At 40.8% G+C, this 20749-nt stretch overlaps 1 protein-coding gene across 2 annotated transcripts in view; it reads left to right on the top strand.

Moving 5' to 3' along the window:
- Positions 1-20749, top strand: part of SP140 (SP140 nuclear body protein) — a 131350-nt gene that overhangs the window by 17090 nt on the left and 93511 nt on the right. For both annotated transcript variants that reach the window (XM_053663411.1, XM_053663394.1), the window contains 9 exons: positions 982-1245; positions 2034-2099; positions 4896-4976; positions 8005-8085; positions 9208-9288; positions 11749-11835; positions 12052-12168; positions 13018-13071; positions 18746-18811. In XM_053663411.1, coding sequence (XP_053519386.1) covers positions 982-1245; positions 2034-2099; positions 4896-4976; positions 8005-8085; positions 9208-9288; positions 11749-11835; positions 12052-12168; positions 13018-13071; positions 18746-18811 — 897 coding nt within the window. The remainder of the gene's footprint in view (positions 1-981; positions 1246-2033; positions 2100-4895; positions 4977-8004; positions 8086-9207; positions 9289-11748; positions 11836-12051; positions 12169-13017; positions 13072-18745; positions 18812-20749) is intronic.

The raw sequence follows: 20749 nt of genomic DNA, 5'->3' as shown, positions 1-20749 counted from the left end.
GTCAAAAGATTCTGTGTGTCCTAAAATCTCTGGAGTCACATAGATGTTTCTAAGTGCATATTCTTGTACAGATATATAAAGAAAGGGGATGAGTTTTATATCTACTAATACTAAAGACTTGAATTTATACATACCTAGCCTTTCTCTTCCTTACAGAATAAAAATGAAATAGTATTCTCTTTGTTTATAATGTTATTATTGTGTGCCCAACTTTGGAAAACCCTCAAAAGAAACATGGTCCTTTAGATCTAATGCTCTCAAAATCTAAATTATAATGTTTGCCAAATATTTTGCATTATGTTATGTGATTCTTCAAAGAATTTTGGCAAACAAGGTGGCATTTAATCTGAAGCATATAAGGGTGTTTCACCTGTTCAAATTAGTCAAGCAAGTGGACATACTATAATCCTTGATGACTCAGTGAGGTGATGGTCATGTGAGACTGACAAAGGGTCAGGGCAACCAGGGTCACCTGGACTAAGTTCACTCAGGAGAGCCCAGAAGGTCTGCAGGTACCAGGGAAGTGGAAGAGGGCTGGGTACAAGGAGACTTTCATTCAAGAAATATATTTCATTGGTGAGAGCAGGGAAAAGCAGAAAGAGGTGTTAGGGCAGGACTTGTCCTATGGGATGCAAGAGATCTAGATAGAGCTAGAAAGAAAAAGAGAACCACAATAGGAAAAATGATAAAAAGCAACAAATAAGCAAAGGACTGAGAGGGAATCCAGAAAGTCAAGCACATGAATGAGCCTTCATGGTGCAGAAGCAAAGTGCATGGTGACAGAAAATGAAGTGACTGAGGAAAAACAAAGGAAAAGAAGCAGAGCAAGGCTTGGGAGATCTTAGGTGAGGTCTTTGGAGCAACAGTACTTTTTCCCAAGGAGAAGCTCAGCTGAGCACTGGACATAGAATTTGGCATGAAATCCCTGAGTCTGCTTTCTTGTCACCATGTCTAGTTGGTCATTTCCATGTTTCTCTTCAGTTTCCTGTGAGCAGGAAGACCTCCAAAGAACTAGTAGTGGTGATTCTGAAGAGATAACCAAACTGCTACCAGCTGATGAGGGAGGTAATCACGATTTAAATGACGAAGACCTCCAAAGGACTAGTGGTGGTGATTCCGAAGAGATACCCAAACTGCTACCAGTTGATGAGGGAGGTAATCACGATTTAAATGACGAAGACCTCCAAAGGACTAGTGGTGGTGATTCCGAAGAGATACCCAAACTGCTACCAGTTGATAGGGGAGGTAATAATGATTTAAATGATGACATACCTCACTAAATTGTCTGTCTGTATGTAAAGGAAGCTTGCCTTCCTTCCCTCTAGCATATATTCACACTTTTTCCTTTTCTTTCTGGTTGCTTTCTCCACGTATGTAGAGGCAAGTGGGAAAGGAAGGCTAAGTACCTTAATGAAGGGTCTCCTTAGAGAAGAACTTAAGGGTACAAAATGATGAAAATTTAGATTGGGGTCACCAAATGGAGCTGTTTTAATGGTCCAATTTTATCTAAATGTATATGCAATCTAAATACTACCAGTTTGGAGTATGGGAAGAAGAGATCATTCTAAAATTACCAGGGATTGCATGGGAACAATGAAGTACTGTGTATAGGAAAAACACAGAGAAATTGAGTTAAAAGAGTAAGTAGAAAGAAAATGGGGCAGAAAGGTAAAGAACATCATGGAGGAAGAAAAAGAAACACAGAGTGGTAGAAGTATGGCAAGAAAGTCATGGTCAAAGAGATCTACCAACAACTTCATGATGCAGATGCAGCAATGTGTAGAAATTGGGTCAGAGGGATAAAAAAGAGAAGAAGAAAGGAGGAAGGGGGAGGGGGCTTAACAAGGTGCTCAATGGTAGAGAAGCTTGTTTGGTGCAACATACTTTTATTCGCAAGGGGCAGTTCTTCCTATACTCTAAATATCAAAGCTCTGATATACTCTTGAACACGACCCCAGCCAGGTAGAATTCAGGTCATTTTCAGTTGTTCATCATGGTCTTGTTTCTCTTTTCAATGTTCTTGCGACTTGTAGATCTACAAATGGATGGAACAGGAGAATCAGAAGAAATGCCCAACTTACTGCCTTATGATGAAGAAGGTAATTAGGATTTAAATGACCTATTATCTAATTAAAGCTTTGCTTTCCTGTCAACATTAAAAAAGACCGTATCTTTTATCTTCCTTCCTATTCCTTCATCCACCCACCCAGCTACTTATCCACCCATGTATCCTTCCGTTTATCTGTCCACTCATCCATCCACACTCACATATGCACATAGACTATGCTCATCTTCTAGTTGCTTTCCTCTAGAGGCTCAAGCAGTGAAGAGAGTATGAGCTCTGAAAGGTTGGGGACACAGGCAAAGACAGGGAGAATGATGGAGTCATTGTATGAATAGAGATTGGATCATTGCCAATTTTACCTAAATAAAATTGGAATACAACTATTATCATGTTAGATGTGTTATCAGGTAGGGAGGTAGTTTTTAAGCTTGGAACATGGGCATAATGAGTGTAACTGCAAAATAGAACATGCTTGTGAAAAACTTTCAAAATGGATGTTGCAAGCGGAAGGATCCCTGTTCAATTGTCAATGGCAAAACAAGAGAACTTTGCTGACATGGGAGAGAAATATGTAAGGAGAGCAAAATAGGCAGGAAGGTTGAAATTTAAGTTTTAGTTTCAAACATTGGTAACAGATTGTTAAAAACTAGAGAGAACAGATAGAAACAAGGAATTGATCATCACAGAATAAACGAGGCTAGCTTAATAATCAATAGACATGCAGAATAAAAAGGTAGAGAACATGATATTTAAACACTCAGGTTCTGAGAGGAAAGTGCTCAGAAATGGAAGGAGTGGGGGAGAGGCACACAGTTATACAAAGAGAGGAACATAGAAAAGAATGAGTGAAAAGTCAGGAGAGCAGGAACATTGTGTACAAGGGATAGAGAAGATGGTTGGGGACATTGCAGAAACTGAGAGATGAACTGCACAGACACAACTTCTGGCTCTAGGAGTGACATATTTGCAATGAGTTTTCAGATTACAGTGTGCCTAGTTATTGAAGTTGCCCGTTAGATCCTCAGAGGCAATGGGCCTCCCCTAGCCATTCTTGACTACTCCCATCATAACTTGATAATCCCCCAATTTTTATCTCTGGCCTAGACTTATCCTCTAAACTCATTCATTAAGTGCCTGAATATGTTTTTTCAGGAGTCTGAGAGACATCTTCATTTGGAATTTTTTCCAGGAACTTCAGTGCAAGATACTTCCATAATTGTGCCTACCATCTTTCTTGATGCCAGATCTGCCTCCTTTTCTGGTGTTCCCTATCTCGGCGTAGAACACGCTTGTTCTCTTCTTCAAGCAGGAACCTGGGGGGTTACCAACATCTAGTCAACTTATGCACCCCATCAATCATCCAGTTTAGTCAACTATACCTTTGGCATGGCCATTTGTGCATTTCTTTCCACATTCAACTCTGAAACCTTAGTCAGATCTGTCTTCTCTCTGGAACTATAGCAGAAGCCTCTAGTCTCACCTCTTCCTCCACTCACACTCCCAGCACCTCCACTCTCCAGCTCAATGAGATGACTGTTTGAAAATGTGAGTTGGCTTATGTTACTTTCCTACCTTAACTCAATGACTTCTTGTTGTCATAAGAATTAGATATGTTTTTCTTCCCATGGCTTCAGTCTCTTACCTGCCTCTCCTGCAATCACTTCAAAACTTTGTATAAAACTGCAGAAATTTTAATTTTTTTGACTATTCGTTCCCTTCTGAGTCTTTGCACATGATTAGCTCTGTGCCTGGAACAGTTTTCTTTGCCCACTCTGCTCTCCATTTGCTCACTAATAACCCATTCTGCTCACTAATTTGGTGAATTTATGTGGAAATTACCTTCTATCTCAGAGATGCCATTTCTGAGCAACCACTGGCTCAGGAAAGCAATAGAATGAACGATGGGGAAAAGACATAATGCATAGCACTGGAGAAACAGGATGGAAAAGAGGGAGGTGGGAGCAGACATGGGAAAACAAATGAATTGGGACAAAGAGAAGTACCAAGAGATTCCATCAGCAAGATAAGGAAGTGAAATAGAGGAAGCAGAGACAGGTGGAAAGAGTGAAAATGAGAAAGAACAAGGTGTGGAAGATAAGGATGCAAGGTTTTTGACAGTTGTCATCAGATTATTAGATTGTGCAAGACCTTTTCCCTTCACAAAACCTAAGCCACAAACATCAACTGTTGTAACTCTATTTTATGGATAAAAAAAAGCACAGAAAGGCATGTTAGTCAGTTTTCAAGGGCAAAGTAGAAAAAGAAGAGTGGTACAAAAGTCCTGGGTGTGTCACTGAGGGTGGCAGTTTAGGGAAGCAAGCAGGCAGTTAGGGCGGAATCATGTGGTCAGGAGAGAAACAGAAAGTCAAGGAATTCTTCAGGTTCCCATGAAGTACACTAGCTTCTGATGTAAGACCTTAATTAAGGAAAAAAATAATGTTGATGGGGAGGGAAGAGAAACCACTGAGAGAGAGAGAGCATAAGAATGTACCAACCACCTGGGATAGGAAAGATCTAGAACCAGAAAGATAGAGAGCATCACTGGAGAAATGAGACATTATCCCTGAAAGAAAAAAAAAGCCAAAAGCTAGACCTGAAAAGAAGAGACAGGGAGAAAAACCTGATAATTGAAGCAAGGCAACACAAATGTGTGGATGCAGAACTATAGGAAGAACACTGAGAAGCAGAAAGAAGGAGAAGGAGGTACCCTAAGATGGTCAAAAAGCTGAACAAGGCGGTGGGGCTCTCGGGAGTGCTTGGGGCAGACAGAGGGGCTGAGGTCCATTTCTGATTGCCCTCCATGGTCCACCATTATCTTGTTTCTCTGCAGTGACCTGTGATCTTGAAGTTTCAGAAATTACTAACCTAGAAGCAGACAAGGTGCCCAGCTTGCTACCTGCTGAGGGAGAAGGTAATTATGATTTAGTTCCCAACTTCCTCAATCCATGTTTATTTCTGGTCAGCAGGGAACAACAGTCTCCCTGGTTCCCCATCCTCCCATTCTCTTCCTCATATTTACATGCACACAGTTGAGATTGCTTTGTTTTTCCAAAACTGTGAGAGACAAGGAATGAAGGTGAGCTTGGCTGCTGGGAAGAGAGAGGATCCCCGCATGGAGAACAGAGGGAGACAAAATATGCCAGAGGCAGGCTGAGGCACCAAGGCAGATGTGCCATGTGATATTATTAAATGTACCCAAAATCCAGATATCAGCAGATTATGGCAAAGCAGGCAAGGATATCCTTTTCAGCCCACTTCCAGAAGTACCAGGAACATGGAACTGAGTTTTGTGAATGATTGGTAAAACTCTCTGGCACTGTGGTCTATGTGAAATGGCAGAATTTTTGTCAATTTGGAAGAAGGGATCTGTGAGAATAAGAAAAATATGTAAAGTAATAGAAAATCTTACAGGCATCCAGCAGGTGAATACTCAGAAACAGAGATGGAAAAGAAAAATGTTATGCTAAGTGAAATACACCAGGCAGTGTGGGACAAATACCATATGATCTCCTCCTTAACTGGAACCAAATCAGCAAAAAAAAAAAAAAAAAGCAAGCAAAATATAATTAGAGACATTGACATTAAGAACAATCTGACGGTAACCAGAGGGGAGGTGGAAGGGGATAATGGGGGGAAGGGGAGAAGGGTTTTCAGGAACATGTATAAAGGACACATGGACAAAACTAAGGAGGGGTAGAAGCAAGGGAGGGAGGTGGGGATGGCAGGGGTTGGGGGGTAAATGCAGACAACTGTAATTGAACAACAATAAAATAATAAAAAAAATAGAAGAAAGGGAGAGACAAAGTAGAAAGGGTATAACTTCAATAAGCAATGAGATACAGAGATACAAATTAGAGAAACCCTTTGTATATTTTGGAGATTAAACCTTTGTCTGAGGTATCATTGGCAAATATGTTTTCCCATACAGTTGGTTGTCTTTTTAATTTAATACTGTTTTCTTTAGCCATGCAGAAGCTTTTTATTTTGATGAGATCCCATTTATTTATTCTTTCCTTTATATTCCTTGCTCTAGGGGACATATCAGTAAATATGTTGCTGCGTGAAATATCTGAGATTTTCCTGCCTATGTTCTCCTCTAGAACTTTAATGGTGTCATGGCTTATATTTAAGTCTTTTATCCACCTTGGGTTTATTTTGGTGTATGGTGTAAGTCGGTGCTCAAGTTTCATTTCATAGCAGCACAATTTACAATAGCCAAGAGTTGGAAGCAACGTAGGTCCCGTCAGTAAATGAATGGGTCAAAAAATTGTGGTACATATACACAATGGAATTCTATGCAGCAGAGAGAAAGAAGGAGCTCCTACCCTTTGCAACAACATGGATGGAACTGGAAAGCATTATGCTGCGTGAAATAAGCCAGGTGTTGAAAGACGAATACCACATGATCTCATCTTTAACAGGAAGCTAAACAACAAAACAAACAAGCAAGCAGAGTAAAAACAAAGACACGGAAATAAAGAACAAGGGGACAGTGACCAGAGGGGAGAGGGGAGGGAATTTAAGGGGAAAAAAGGGGAGGGATTTGCAGGAAAAAGTATGAAGGACACAAGGATAAGAACTAAGAGGGGTGGAAATGGGAGGGAGGTGGGGAGCACGGGGTAGGGTGGGCTGGGATGGGAGAAATAGAAAAAAAATTAGAGAAATCATATAGAGAGACAAATAGCAAAAACAAAACAAAAAACAAACAGGCGAGGGAAGCACAAAAGAAACTACACAGAGAGATAGTTTTAAAATCACTTAAGAATAAAAACTGCTATGTAAGGAGGAGAGGAGAGAAGTTGGGATCCTCTAAGGCTCAAGTACAAGTCACTGGACAGAAGCTTCTCCCAGCGAAAAGGGGCATGTCAGTAGTGAGTTTTCAGGTTTCCCCAGGGACAGAGTGGTGCCCACAACACACTCAGAATAATGCTCTTCTCCCTGGCACCCTCAGCTACTCTTGGGTAAACGAACAGAATGAATCTGAGGTGTATGTCTGCTAGGCAGACCTGTCTCCCAAGGTCATTCATCTACGAAATGATGACTTTTATCCCAAGACCTTGTCCATTTGCATATCTTTCAGGAACTGACACTTCCAAGACTGAAACCAACATTTTCTTTTGTGAAACAAAAACTCCTGCTCCAGGAGACATGGATGTCCCCTTTTCTCTTGCTCCTATCCCTCCCATTTTTTTCACTTCAGCAAGATGTAAATGAGATCACATTATTTCCCCATTTAAACCTGGTGACCTTTGTTGCCCTTGGATTATATCAGTTATCCTTCTTCCTGGGGATTTTTTGCTTTCCATTCACCATGGGGCTCCAACCTACTTTTTCTGCCTCATTTCTGATGAGACTACAGAAATTTTCAGAGATTGCAGTGCTCTGGTCTTTCTTTCATAGGTGGGTCTTTGAACAACTCCTGTGTTTGGCAGTGTTGCCTACAGCCTGCTCTGTTCCTTATCTCATTCCCTGATCAGGTTACATCCTGGGCTTTCCGGGTTACCTTTCCTAGAAGGGAGCTGGAACCAGTTAAGTGAGACAGGGAAAGTCAATAAAAAGCAGTGTCAGGAGCTCAAGAGAAAGAGTCAGGAGTGGAGGAAGCAAACACATCAAAATGAGAAACACCTGCAAACACTGACGGCAGGAAACAGGGCAGAGACAGAAACAACATGCAGAGGCTGTGGGGCCAGGAAAGAAATAGAGAGAATTAGGTGTATGGGAAGGAAGAATATGGTGGATGGTTCACAGACACTCATGACAAAGATAGAAGTCAACCTTCAGGCCAGGTGAATGCGAAGGGAAGACCGGGATTGTCTGCGTCAGGGACAGTCCCACCTCGGGATACTTGAACTGCCCAAGTCTTCACTATGAGTTTTCATGCCATCATTCCCCATGGTTGTTTACTGAGACCTCTGAGGGATTTCAATTTCTCTCTGCAGAGGAGAGCAATGTCTATTGGGATCTCAGTGATGGGGAAGAGCTCCAGGAAACCTTGAGCTCCCCACCAAGAGAAGAGCCAGGTAAGGAAGGGGGGGATTGCTAGCACCTGGCTGCAAGGTGTCAGGAGGCTGAATCCAGAGCTGAACAGCAGAAAATCTAATATTAGGTGTGTTCTCTCTTCATTTTGTAGTAGATAAACACCAAGGAAAGATGGAGCCTTTCATATTCTTTACACTTATTTATACTACAGACTCAATATTGTGATTTAAACCTTGCCTACCTTTATTTCCTATATAAAGTATAGAAACTTAGTATTTATTTAGTGATTAATAATATTATCATTATCATACCATCATAACCTTGGATAGGCTTTAAAAGAAACACTGTTCTGAGATCTACTTGTTAAAAAAGGAACAATGACTCTTAAGTCCAAATTACAGGTTTTTTTCACCACATATTCTTCATTAAGTGATTGGATTATATTAGCACTTCTTTCTTTCAAAGTACATTGGCAAGTGAGATTTCCTCACAAAACTTTAGGATTTAGCCAGGAAAACTGTTATTGTCCCTCCTTGGAGATAAGGAAATGGAAGCGCAGAAAAGGGATGCTTGTTTCCCCCCCAAGATGTCTCAGGTATCTCACTGCAGGTGATGGCTGTGAGAGATTAGTGGAGGTCAACATGGTGACACAGTCAGAATCCGAAGTGGGGCTTGTGGGCTCCCAGGGAGAAGAGAGCAAAGGCCAGTGCAGACATGCTCCCACTTCACAAATAAAGCATGTCAGTAGGGAGAGAAGAAATCCAGAGAAATGGTGAGAGAAGGACCAGATCCTGGTGTAGGGATTGGAGAGACCTGGGGGAACAGAGCTAGACAGAATAAGCAGAGAAGAAGAGATCAAGATCACCACTGAGAAAAAAAAAAGATAGAAGAGTATCAAGATAGGAGAAGCCATGGGAGCAGAGCCCACAAAAATCAAAGAGAAATATTCTCTTGGTGTAGATGGAGAAATATTGGGAGGGTAGGTCTGTAGGTGACTTCGGAGCAAAGAGTAGGAGAGTGAAGTGAAAGGGATAGAAACAGAGGCAAACAGGGTTTGGTTGGATCTCAGGTGAGGTCCTTGGAGAAGATGTCCCATTTCCTAAAGTGCTGCTCACCTGTGCTCTGGACAGCCTGGCTTAGCTCATTTTCATGTTTCTCTTCAGTGTCCTATGAACCTGAAGCTCCCCAAATGGCCAAAGAGAAACCAGAAGAGGTGTCCAGCCATCTACTATGTAATGAAGAAGGTAATGGTGATCTCAAATCCCATTTAACAAAACGGATCTTTGTTTTCTGTCTACAGGGAAGAAACTCTCCCTTTTCTTCTCCCCTCCTATCCTGCTCCCCTTCACATACCCAAACAGAACAAATGTGTAGAGCTAAGGGGAAAGGATCAAGAGTATTGAGAACATTACATATAAGGGAAGGGAGTGAGTTGGGTGGAGTGTTCTCTGCCTCTGGTGATAATGACAAAAGCTATGCTAACCTCCTGGTCAGGTAAACTCAAAAGCAGGGGGGTCTGAGGGCCAGGACATTCCCAGTAGGAGATACCTGAGCCACCTTAAACTTCCTGGAAGGTGGACTTTCCTGCCTGCTTTGTAATGTCCATTGTTCTTGAATCATGCATAATGAAGGTATAACAATGTGCCCATTAACTATAAATCAATCATGTGTAAAATAATTTTCCAGAAATTCTAAAATTAATTATTCTATAAGATATTTAATCTATTAGTTGCACTTGTGGAATAGATCCCTACTAATTAAATATGTAGGTTTTTTTAAAGGAAACAAAAAAAGGAGGTGAAATTAGATAATTTTCTGAAAGTAATATTTAATGGTTGGGACATGGGAAATTTTGGTCATTTGACATGCATTATTTACTTTTGATGTGTCACAAGTTCCCATTGAAACTCAAAGTCATCGTTTGTGAAGCTTTGTCATTTATTAAGATATGTGCAGCAGTTAGAGTCGCAGTGAAAGCATGAAGAGGAAGTGGAGTTCTGCCAGGGGGGGCACTGCAGCTTTGCCAAAGACAGACTCCTGACAAACAGCAGAGGCCACAGCATTCAGTCATAAGTGTGAATGGTCTCCTGCATGTGAGTGGAGCATGGAGTTCATCCACCAAGTAGAGACAAAAAAGGGGACATATGATCAATTACATGGTAACAGTTGACCTCAGACTATGTGCTAAACAAAATTATTGTCTTTACAATTTGACAGAATGTCAAGTGTCTTCATGGAGTTTTTGGAGTGGGATTCAAGACTAAGTGTGACTGAATATCTTTGCACAAATTGGCTACTGTGCAATGGGCCCACACCCATTAATTAGTCTTTGGAGCTAGCTTAGACAGGGGACATGCCAAGTCTATGCCTCCATCCACTTGCTTTTGATCCCTTTCTTCTAACATTCAAGAATCACAGGAAAATCAGGCACAAGCACCCATGAGATAAGACTTTCTATAATAGACAAGAGCATGAGAGCAAATGAAGTAGTGAAAGAATAAACATCTTAACACACTATGTGCTAAATGCTGCATCTCCAAACTGAATGTCTAACTACTTTGCACCTAACTGCATACACATCATTAAATAATGAGACACTTTCAGGAATAAGAGCTCATGAAACAAGTCAGAGTCCAAGTACAGTCTTTTGCCATGTATAATGCCCACCCACTTTTTGAGCCCAAACTTTCAGGAAAAAAATCTTTTGCTTTAATTTTTAATTCAATTTTTATTTATTCATATTGAGATGCTTGTTTTTTGTATTATAAGAGAATTTTAGCATTTATTTTTGAACATGTTTTTGTATAAGAATTTTATACAACACATAATTACAAAATGCAAGAACAGATACAAGGTATTTCAGATACTACTCTTGCATAATGCACATCTGTATTTTTCCCTCAAAAATTTGGGCAATAAAGTGCATATTATACATGGCACAATATGGTAGTTGCTGACACAGGATTTATACCTGTTGGTCCAAGGGTCCCACAGGATTCTTCTAAGACATCTTCAAGATGATCTTGGTGGGGACTCCATTTTGGGGGGGTCATCTATCACACAATATCTGAAACTAAAAGAGATTTATTTCTTGCATAACAAGTCACATGGTAGGAGGAAGCAGTGTACTTATTGGGTACTGTTTCTTTTAAAATGGAAACTATTAATTTTATATGGAGTTTTGTCAAGCACGTGTTTCAGGGACTGCAGACTTTCAGAAACAGGCGTGATTATAACTGGTTAGCCACAGATTAAGGCTTTCTGGAGTGTGTTTGTTGCTGATTGGCTGGTTTTCAGAAGTGTATGCTGCAACTGATTGGATGCCTTTAAATGTAAGTGGTGCTGTAAGCAGTCATTGGCTAATTGGGATGAGTTTGTACGTGCTCTGGTACTTTTACCATTTTCAAAGAACAGTTATTTTTTTTTCCCTGGGATAACACACTCTTTTTATTTTATTCATAGGGCTACAAGTAGAAAAATAAAAGTAGAAGAAGCAGAATGAGGTGTAAAAATGGGAAATGCGTGGCTCTGTAGGATCTCAGTTGTGATTACTGGAATATATATACATATGTGTGTGTATATATATATATAGGAAGCAGTTCATTTGAACTCATAATATCAGTGTGCCAAATGGGAGCACCAGGAACTCTTCCCTAATCACTGTCTTAGGATCCATGGACACTAACTTTATTGTCTCTCTTTAGTAGCTGGTGAACTAGAAGCTCCCCAAGTGGGTGGCGAAAGAGAATCTGAAGAGCTTACCTGTAGCCTACTACCCTGTGATGAACAAGGTAATTGTGACTTAAAGAATAATAAAAACAGAAAGAGAGTTCTAATAAAGGGAAGAAAGCATGGGAGGAAAAATTGGAGGCTGAAAAGAAGAGTCAGATATAGAGTGAATCAATGGAAGATTTTGGAGAAAGAAGAAAACGGAGATCAACGAATTTACAGAACAGAGGATCCCTGGGGAAAAGGAAAGGTCTTTGTAAATCACAATTTTTTTCCAGGAGCAGAGCTACCAGCATGTGGACATGAGAAGTGTTCCTGCATTATGTACTTCTCAGAAGATGTGTCAGGAAGTCCAGAAGCAAGGTCTGACAGCAGCCAAGCACATGACACAGAAGGTAATTCTGTCCAAAGGTCATAGCATGAGGGTGGCTGCACAGGTACCACAGGCCCCAGGCAGAGTTTGACAGACAGGTGGTTCAATACATCCCAATATCCTGTTCTCTGCCTTTTCTCAACCTGATTCTTTTGGGAACAACAGGAAGAGAAGAGATCATCATAAAGTCATGTTTAATAGGATGAGCCCTGTTGATTATACATGTTTGATATAGTAGAAATACAGACACACACTCTTAAAATGAGTGTCTAGTTTACTACATTAGTATATTAGTAGTAAAGTCTATATTCATGCAATGATTTCCATCCCTGCCCCACCTGAAAATTTATGGAGCCCCCCAAAAAGGGAGGGTGTACTTCTGCTAATAGATAACATTGTCACTTGTCAGAACCTTAGAAAGACCTCAAAGGCAACTGATCCTGCCACTTAATTGTCAGAAGGGGAGACTTCCATCAACTGCTTTTTACCCAGCATGTATTTTTGATGGATGTCCTGCACATGTCACTAATTTATATAGTGTTTTCATGCAAATTTTGCACATAAGATGTTAAGTCTCACAAAAAACTTAAGACGTAGACAGAATAGGATAATTGTTTCGATCCCTGAGTAAGTTGAAGTACATACGTATTTAAAAGTGTTTTTCAAAGTCCTGTTGAGAAATAAAGGAAGACCCACTACCCCTCTGGGACTCCTACTTCCCGATTCAGAAGATATTTAGTTCCTTTAGAAGGAAGAGAAAAATGGTAACCCAGGCATCTTTGAAAACTCAAGTCTTCTGTGGTGTGATTCACCCTAGAGTTGGCAACTTTTAGTTATTAATTTGTTTCCTTACATCAACCTCATTTTCTAGATACTGTGGATCTTGGAAACAATCCTACTTTGGGAACACTCAAGAGGAAAAGAAGTAAGAGTGCATAAGATTTTACTTCATTTTGATGTCATAATGAGTTTTTTAATGCCAGAGTTTTATTTTATTATTTACAATAATAAGTGATAATAAAAAATAAGTGATAATAATGTGATATTCCCTCAAATATGTCCATATCCTAATTTCTGGAATGTATAATGAATTTTCTTCCATGGCAAGAGAGATTTTACAGATATAATAAAGCTAGGGACCTTGAAAGGGGAGATTATCCTGGATATTCGGGTGCCACTACGGATAGTCAATGGACTTTAGAGTGAAGAACTGTTTTCAGATGTGGAGAGAGGAATTGACTTCGGAAGACAGTGACAGAGATGCAATATTGCTGGCTGCAAAGATGAAGAAGAACAGCAAAGAATAGTGGGTTACGTGTAGAGAAGTTGGAAGAGTTATGGAAATAGCTTCTTCTCCACAGCCTCCAGAAAGGAATGAAGGCCTACAGAAACCCTTATTTTAGCCCTTGTCAGATTTCTAACCAACATATCTGTAAGATAATAAATTTGCATTGTTTTAAGCCACTAAATTTGTGGTCATTTGTTATGGCAGCTACAGAAGAGCAATGCAGATTTTGGCTATTGTGCGACTATAACATGTTCCTAAAAAGGTGGAAGTGACTTAGGAATTGGGCAATGGACAGAGGGAAATTGGGCAATGAGAAGAATTGTCAATAGAAGGGTAGAAAATGTCTACATGGCCTGGAGCAGTTTGTTAGTAGAAATGTGCAAAGACTACTAGGGAGGACTCAGGTGGAGGTGAAGAACACGGAAGAGAAAACCTGTATTGCCTTAGAGAATACATAAATCATACCACACAGATGTTAGTAGAAATATGTTAGTCAAAGGTGTGACTGGTGATGGATAAGGAAGAAATAAGGAACATGTTTTTGGAAACTGGAAAAAGAAGATCCTTATTAAATCAAGGCAGAAAGCGTAGTGAATTTTTTTTCTGAAGACGTGGAAAGCAGAACTTTCTGGGTATGTATTTAAAGAGATTTCTGAGCAAGTGAGGAAGACTCAGTTTTTTTTTCTCTTAGAGTAAAATGTGAAAAGAAAGATAAAATCAAGGGAAGAACCACTCAACACAACAACAAAAAATAGGGCTTGATGATCTGGAAAATTCTCAGTCTATCCAGGTTACAGAAGATGCTAAAATTAGTTGACTCACTTTCAGGAATGTGTGCTCTGTAGAAGTGACCAAGAATGTGGCTTAATAAACTTCTTCCTGGTGCCTCAGAAGTAACACAAGATCAAAGAATCCAGTCACATACAAGGTTCTGTGAAGAGATTACTTGTGTGACTCACAGATCCCCTCAAACCAGCTCAGCAGAAGTAAAACACAGATATGTAATCGTACACGAAAGGTCTGTGGAGGAGACTCTTTTTAATGGTACAAATCCCATGACATTCATGAGAGACCCATAAGATTCTTGAGAATTTTATACCAACAGAAACAGAGCTGCCGATGCCTAATCCCTGGGATCTGTAATCTTGTTTCTTTTCATGGAGAAAGAGAGAGTCTGAGGATGTGATTGGGGATCTTGAGATGGGGAGATCATTTTGGATAATCTGGGTGGCCTGAATCAAATTACGTGGGTCCTTAAAACCAGAAAACCTTTCCCGTTGTGCAGACAGGAATATGTGCTCGTGGAATAATAATCTGAGAGACACATGAGGCTGACTTTGAAGATGCAGGCAGGGAACAATGAGCCAAGAATTTGGAAGCTGGATAAGACTTTAAAGAATGGATTATCCTCTACTGACTCCAAAATGGAACAGAACCCTGTAGATGACTAGATTTTCGCCTAGTGATACCTTCATCATATTTATGGCCTTCAAATATGAAAAATAATAACTTTGTGTTGCTCTAAGCCACAAAGTTTATGATAGTTTACTACAGCAGCCATGACAACTAATGCCTTTCATAAAATAAAAAACTGAATATTTCACCTTTATATGGTTAGATTACATCTTTTAAAATAGCAATTTATAGTTTTAAATGCTCATATTTTTATGTTTTTAATTTTAAAATATATGAACTTTGCAAATTTAATGCCTATATTTTTTAGATTTTTTCTGTGCATTTATTGATATATTTAGAATTATGTATCTAAGCAGTCTATTCATAATGTTACATTTCTTTTACTTTAATTAGTATACCAAGTACAAGATATCACAAACATTTAACATATTGCCAACTTAGCTTTAAAAAATTCCTTTTGAGGTAAAATTTACAATGAAATGTAACAAAGTTGAGGATATCATTTGATACATTCTGATAGATACATTGTCCTGTATAATTCAAACCCTATCCAGATACTGAACGTGCCTGTCATCCTGGAAAGGGCCCTTATGCCCTTCTGGTATATTCTTAACCTTTCACTCATCAAATGCAGTAACTATTCTTATTTTTTCATGATAACTTAATTGGCCTTGTTTTCAAACTTTAGATACATAAGGTTTTAGAGCATATTTTCTTTTGGTGCAGTGCTTCCCTCAGCAGAATGTTTTTTGAGTTTTGCCCATGCTGCTGAATGTATCCGTAGCTTCTGACTGCAGTTAGTGCATTGTATGAACACACCAAACTTTGTGTATATATTCTCCTATTGATGGACCCCACAAGTGTGCTGGTTTTTGGTAAATATGAACAAGCTGCAATGAACATTCTTGTGGAGGTCTTTCTGTGTGGCTCCATGCCTTCATGTCTTTTGTGTAAATTCCCAGAAATGAATTTTCTGGGATAGTGCATAGGTACATCTCCTTTGCCTCCCCAGACCAACATAGGGGTGATGCGGCACCCAGAAACAGTGCCTAGCTGAGGGATACAAGCTTCAGAAACTGCTCCTACCTGTCAGAAACCCCCAGTTGTAGGAAGGGTTTAGTAAACCTGTCAGTAGACCTGCTGAGACCTTACCCCTGAGGGAGGCATTATTTATAAGCCCATCTCTGAGGAGAGGAGGGAGACTTTACTCTCTTGGGATATTTCTAAGGAGGGAGATGTTCTTCATTTTACACTGGTTAGGGAACACATCTGCCACATCTGGACAGCTGTATTAACTCTAGATACTCTGAGGCGCGTGGAAATGCCACAAAGAATCATCTCTGAACAAATCCACTTCACCCAGGAGCCTGGTGAATTTCCACATGGAGACACCAATCGACTAGCCACTTCAGTGATTCTGGACAGTGGGGATGGACCAAATCCATTTGATTTGTTTCTTGTATCATTTAATGTATTTCATAAACCCTAAATACTGTCGGTCTCTAATGACCACCCCTAGTCTGCAGTTTGCCATGTTTGCATGAGAGAGGCAAGTGAGTGCCTGGCTTTCACTTAAAAAATATCTTCTCCGGGGCATGCACGGTGACCCTGGGAGGAGTGCATTTACTATTACTGAGGTCCCCTAGTGGGACGTACACCACCCAGGGAGAAGATGGACAGTGCCCCCAGTGTGGGCCCTGGCTGCAAGCTTTATAGCTCCCTGTTCCATTCAAGGTGCCTACTCTTTGATATTTAGGGGTCTCTGCACAGGTGTGCAGACGCAGAGGCCAGACCCCGTTTTCTCACATCTGAGTGGCAGACTCAGCACCTCCATGGTGGGAGAGTTGGAGTGTGCACATGGTCCTGGAAGAAGCATTCAGGACACTTCTGAAAGACAGATATTGTTAGTGCCTCTTTCTCCCTTGTATGTCTTAAGGAGTGTGGCACTCTGTCCTCAGATGCGTGGATCTATGCTCTCCCTTCACTGCCACAAAATACGTGTGTACCATTCCAATGGCTGTAATTTTATCTTTCTTTCCCAATCATCTTTCTTTGTCACTCAGATCTCTTGTCCAGAAGAATCAGATATGAGCAGGAAAAGGCATTTTTATTAAATGTAACCAGAATTAAATGTGATCCCCCCAGGCATTCCAATGCTAGTTGGAGATGCCCCCAGGAATAGTCAGAACAGGATCCTAAATTTTTAACATTGGTTCATGTAACACTCTTCATCCCTTACTGCTTTTGTTCTGATCTTGATGCAGGAAGGAGTTGATCTTCTTCTGGAAATAAAGACCCTTACTGAGGTGTATGGACAGGAGGAAATGAGGGAGGTTGAGTCAGACAATCAGCACATTGGGAGCAGCTTCTGATAAAGGGCACAGCATTGTCAGGTTAGATAATCCAGCCAGGCAGGCTCACGGCACCTGTGAGTTCCTGGGGTCACAATGGTGTGGCCAGAATCAGTTGGTCTGTAAGTTGAAGTGCAGACTGTATTGATATACCATCCACAGCCCCAAGAGGGGTTTGAAGTCTGATCAGTGTGTCAGGAGCAGGCAGAGCACAGCCCTTGTGATGTGGCTCCCTGATCATGGGATGGATGGTTCAGCTTTGGCAGGAGTCATGAACCTGGCCTTCATCCTTGCATCAGAATCATGGTGTCAGCCTCTGTCAGCAGAGACCAGCCAGGTACTTGCGCATTTCCATGAGGGGGTCAAACTGGTCAGTCAGTAGCATGAGTTTATTTCTGCAGTCATGGCCCATGAAATAAGTGTGTTAACTTTGCCAGCGTATACTTTTCTCCTTGACTGACAATGCAGCTAGGCCATGTATAGAAGCCCAGTTGTCTTGAGTTCTGCCAGCCAGAGGAGTGACCAAATTTGCTTTTGGTTCTGCAAAATTGGCTCTGATGCCAAGCAGTCACGGCAGCTTAGTGGACAGCAGCTCTCAGCTCACCAAGCATTAGGGGACCAGGCCTATGCCCCATGGGAATCTTGCTGAATTGAGGACCCTACCAGGCCAATATCTGCTGCAGGCTGGGCAGAAGAATGGAAAGCCCAGGTGCCCCAGGGGTAACACTCTTGCATTCCTGACTATCCCATTTCCACTTGAAGAGCAAGGCTTTCAGGTTCTTCCTGCCTTGTAAGTCCTGGAGCTGAGTTGACCCACCTCAACATGGGAATCCCAGGAGAATCACAGGCCTCCCTCCATGGTTGAGGCTTTCAGCAGTAAAAATGTAATAGTTGGCTGTTATGATATTCATAATAATAATAATAACAAGATACAATTTCTATTCACCTGGCACTGACGGTTTTCTCACAGTCGTATGTTCCCATACCATTCACAAGAAAGCAAAAACGTAACCACACACAAACCCACTGTCGGTCTTTGAGTTTTGTAGGAGCTTCAGGCACTAGATTAAATATGAGTGAGAGGATCTGTTTCATACTTGCAAGAGCTCAGCTATTATTTCGTGAAAACACTCCACATTGAAGTTGAGACTGTTTCCTTGACTTCTAGCCCAGTATGTTATCCACAAGATTATGCAGGAATATAATAAGAAGAAGTATGCTTTCTTGTTGCACATTTGAACCAACACGTGAAAAGGGAATGTGTTACTACATAACCACATTTATTATTCAGTCTAAGGTACCAGCAGTTTATTTTCTAACTTAAAAAATTCAAGTAAGAGTCATCTCTTATTGCCTCCCAAGTCCTTGAAGTATAAACTATAACTCTACAATCAACATCATGCAGCTACACTGGCAGTTAAGAATTTTGTCTAGTTTTTGTGGATTGAAGTCTGAAAAAAAGTACTTGAACACTACTGGCCAATGAAGCTTTGAGAATTATATTGATAGCTCTAAAAGTTAACTTATTCTCTTCTTTTCTGAAGGAAAAAAGAAAGGGCATGCCTGGACAAGATATAGAAGGAAGCGGCAGAGAAACATCCATCAAAGAGGTAAGCAGGCAAAGTGAAGCAGTCACACCTTCACTTTGGAAGGTGAGTTTAGGACGGCACTGCTTCTTCTGCCCTTGTGGCCTGCAGTCACCTGTGGGCCCTGACAGTTTCCCCACTACTGTGTCAGGTAGAATATAGGCTAAGATGCTGTAACTGAGAGGCCTGAAAATGCAGTGGCTTCAACAAAATGGTTTATGTTTCATACACAAAATCATTCAGAGCTAAATGATCCAGGCTAATACGGAGACACTACCATCCTTAGTACATGGCTTCTTTACTGAGTCAAGAATACTTGTTAATTAATTTAGAAAGATGTTCCAAAGAAGGCACGTGAACAAAGCAGAGTGTAGGCCTCACCAGTGTGTCCCAGTTGATTGGGCATCATCCAGCAGAACAAAACTTTGTTGGTTCAATTCTGGGTCAGGGCACACGCCTGGGTTGTGTCCTGGTCCAGGGTCAGGGCATGTGTAACCAATTGATGCTTCTCCCTGACATCATTGTCTCTTTTTCTCTCTCTCCATGTCTTTCCTTTTCTCTAAGAATAAATAAGCAAAATCTTTAAGCCCTGGCTGAGTGGATTGAGCACTGGCCTGTGAACCAAAGGGTTGCTGGTTTGATTCACAGTCAAAGCACATGCCTGGGTTGCAGGCCAGGTCTTCAGTAGGGTGTGCACAAGAAGCAACTACACATTGATGTTTCTGCTCCTCCCTCTTTCTATCCCTTCCCTTCTCTCTAAAAATAAGTAAATAGCCCTGGCTGGTATAGCTCAGTGAATTGAGACTGGGCTGTAAACCACAGGATCACTGGTTCGATTCCCAGTCAGGGCACATGCCTGGGTTGTGGGCTAAGTCCTCAGTAGCGGGTATGTGAGAGGCAACCACACACTGATATTTCTGTCCTTCTCTTTCTCCTCCCCTTCCCTTCTCTCTAAAAATAAATAAATAAATAAATAAAATCTTTAAAAAAATCTTTAAAAAAATCAAGCCATAAATATATGTGTGTATATGTGGTAAAAAATATGTGGTAAAAAATATTAGTCATCTCTAATATTCTGGAAATCTGAGGCTGACCCTTACCATTAATTTGCTTTCTTGGCTCAGTGTGACGTGAAGGTGTCCAGAATTGAATCCACTGTTCCTGAACATGCTTTTGAAGCCTCATGTCAGCTGCTATTCGCCCAACTCTGTCTTTTCCATGCCTATCCCTAAACAGCAGCAGTGCTGTTGGCCAGTTGGTCTTGAGTAGAAAGGAGGTGAAAGTGAATCTGCAGGATCCTGACCAGGTTAGGCAGGAGATAAACTCTGTGCCACTTCCACTTTGCACTATGTGCGGGTCAATACACTATTGGCTATGGTTTTGCGTTCCCTGAGGGTGTCTCTAAGATGCATGATGCAGTCAAATGTAGGAAGGCTAGTAAAGACAAGTTTGACATGCGTTGTCTTTCATTTTCATTTAATTCTGTACATCCTGTTATTTGTCTTTACGTAATTGGTTTTGGGTAATTTTGGATACTCTGTAACATTTCTTTATACAGTGTTATTCTTCAGCCAATAGATTATGGTGGGACACAGGAACTTTTAGATAGTTTACTGTTCTTTGGAAATATTATGATATGCACTGTTTACTTATGATGTGTCACAAGTTCCCATGGAAACCCAAAGTCATCATCAGTAGATGATGTAGTGAAGCTTTGTCATTTATTATGATACGTGCAGCAGTTAGAATTGCATGATGAGAGCGTGAAGAGGAAGAGGAGTTCTGCTGGGGGGGACTGTAGCTTTGCCAAAGACAGGCTCATGACATACAGCAGATGCCACAACATTTAGTCATAAGTGTGAATGGTCTCCTGCATGTGAGTAAAGCATGGAGTTCATCCACCAAGCAGAGACAAAAAAGGGGACATATAATCAATTACATGGTAACAGTTGACCTCAGATT

This window comes from Artibeus jamaicensis, unplaced genomic scaffold (assembly GCF_021234435.1).
Source record: "Artibeus jamaicensis isolate MK-2021 breed Jamaican fruit bat unplaced genomic scaffold, CSHL_Jam_final contig_1015, whole genome shotgun sequence".
In the NCBI taxonomy this organism is placed as follows: Eukaryota; Metazoa; Chordata; class Mammalia; order Chiroptera; family Phyllostomidae; genus Artibeus; species Artibeus jamaicensis.
Note: the sequence above shows the minus strand (reverse complement) of the source record. Positions and strands in the feature narration are given on the sequence as shown.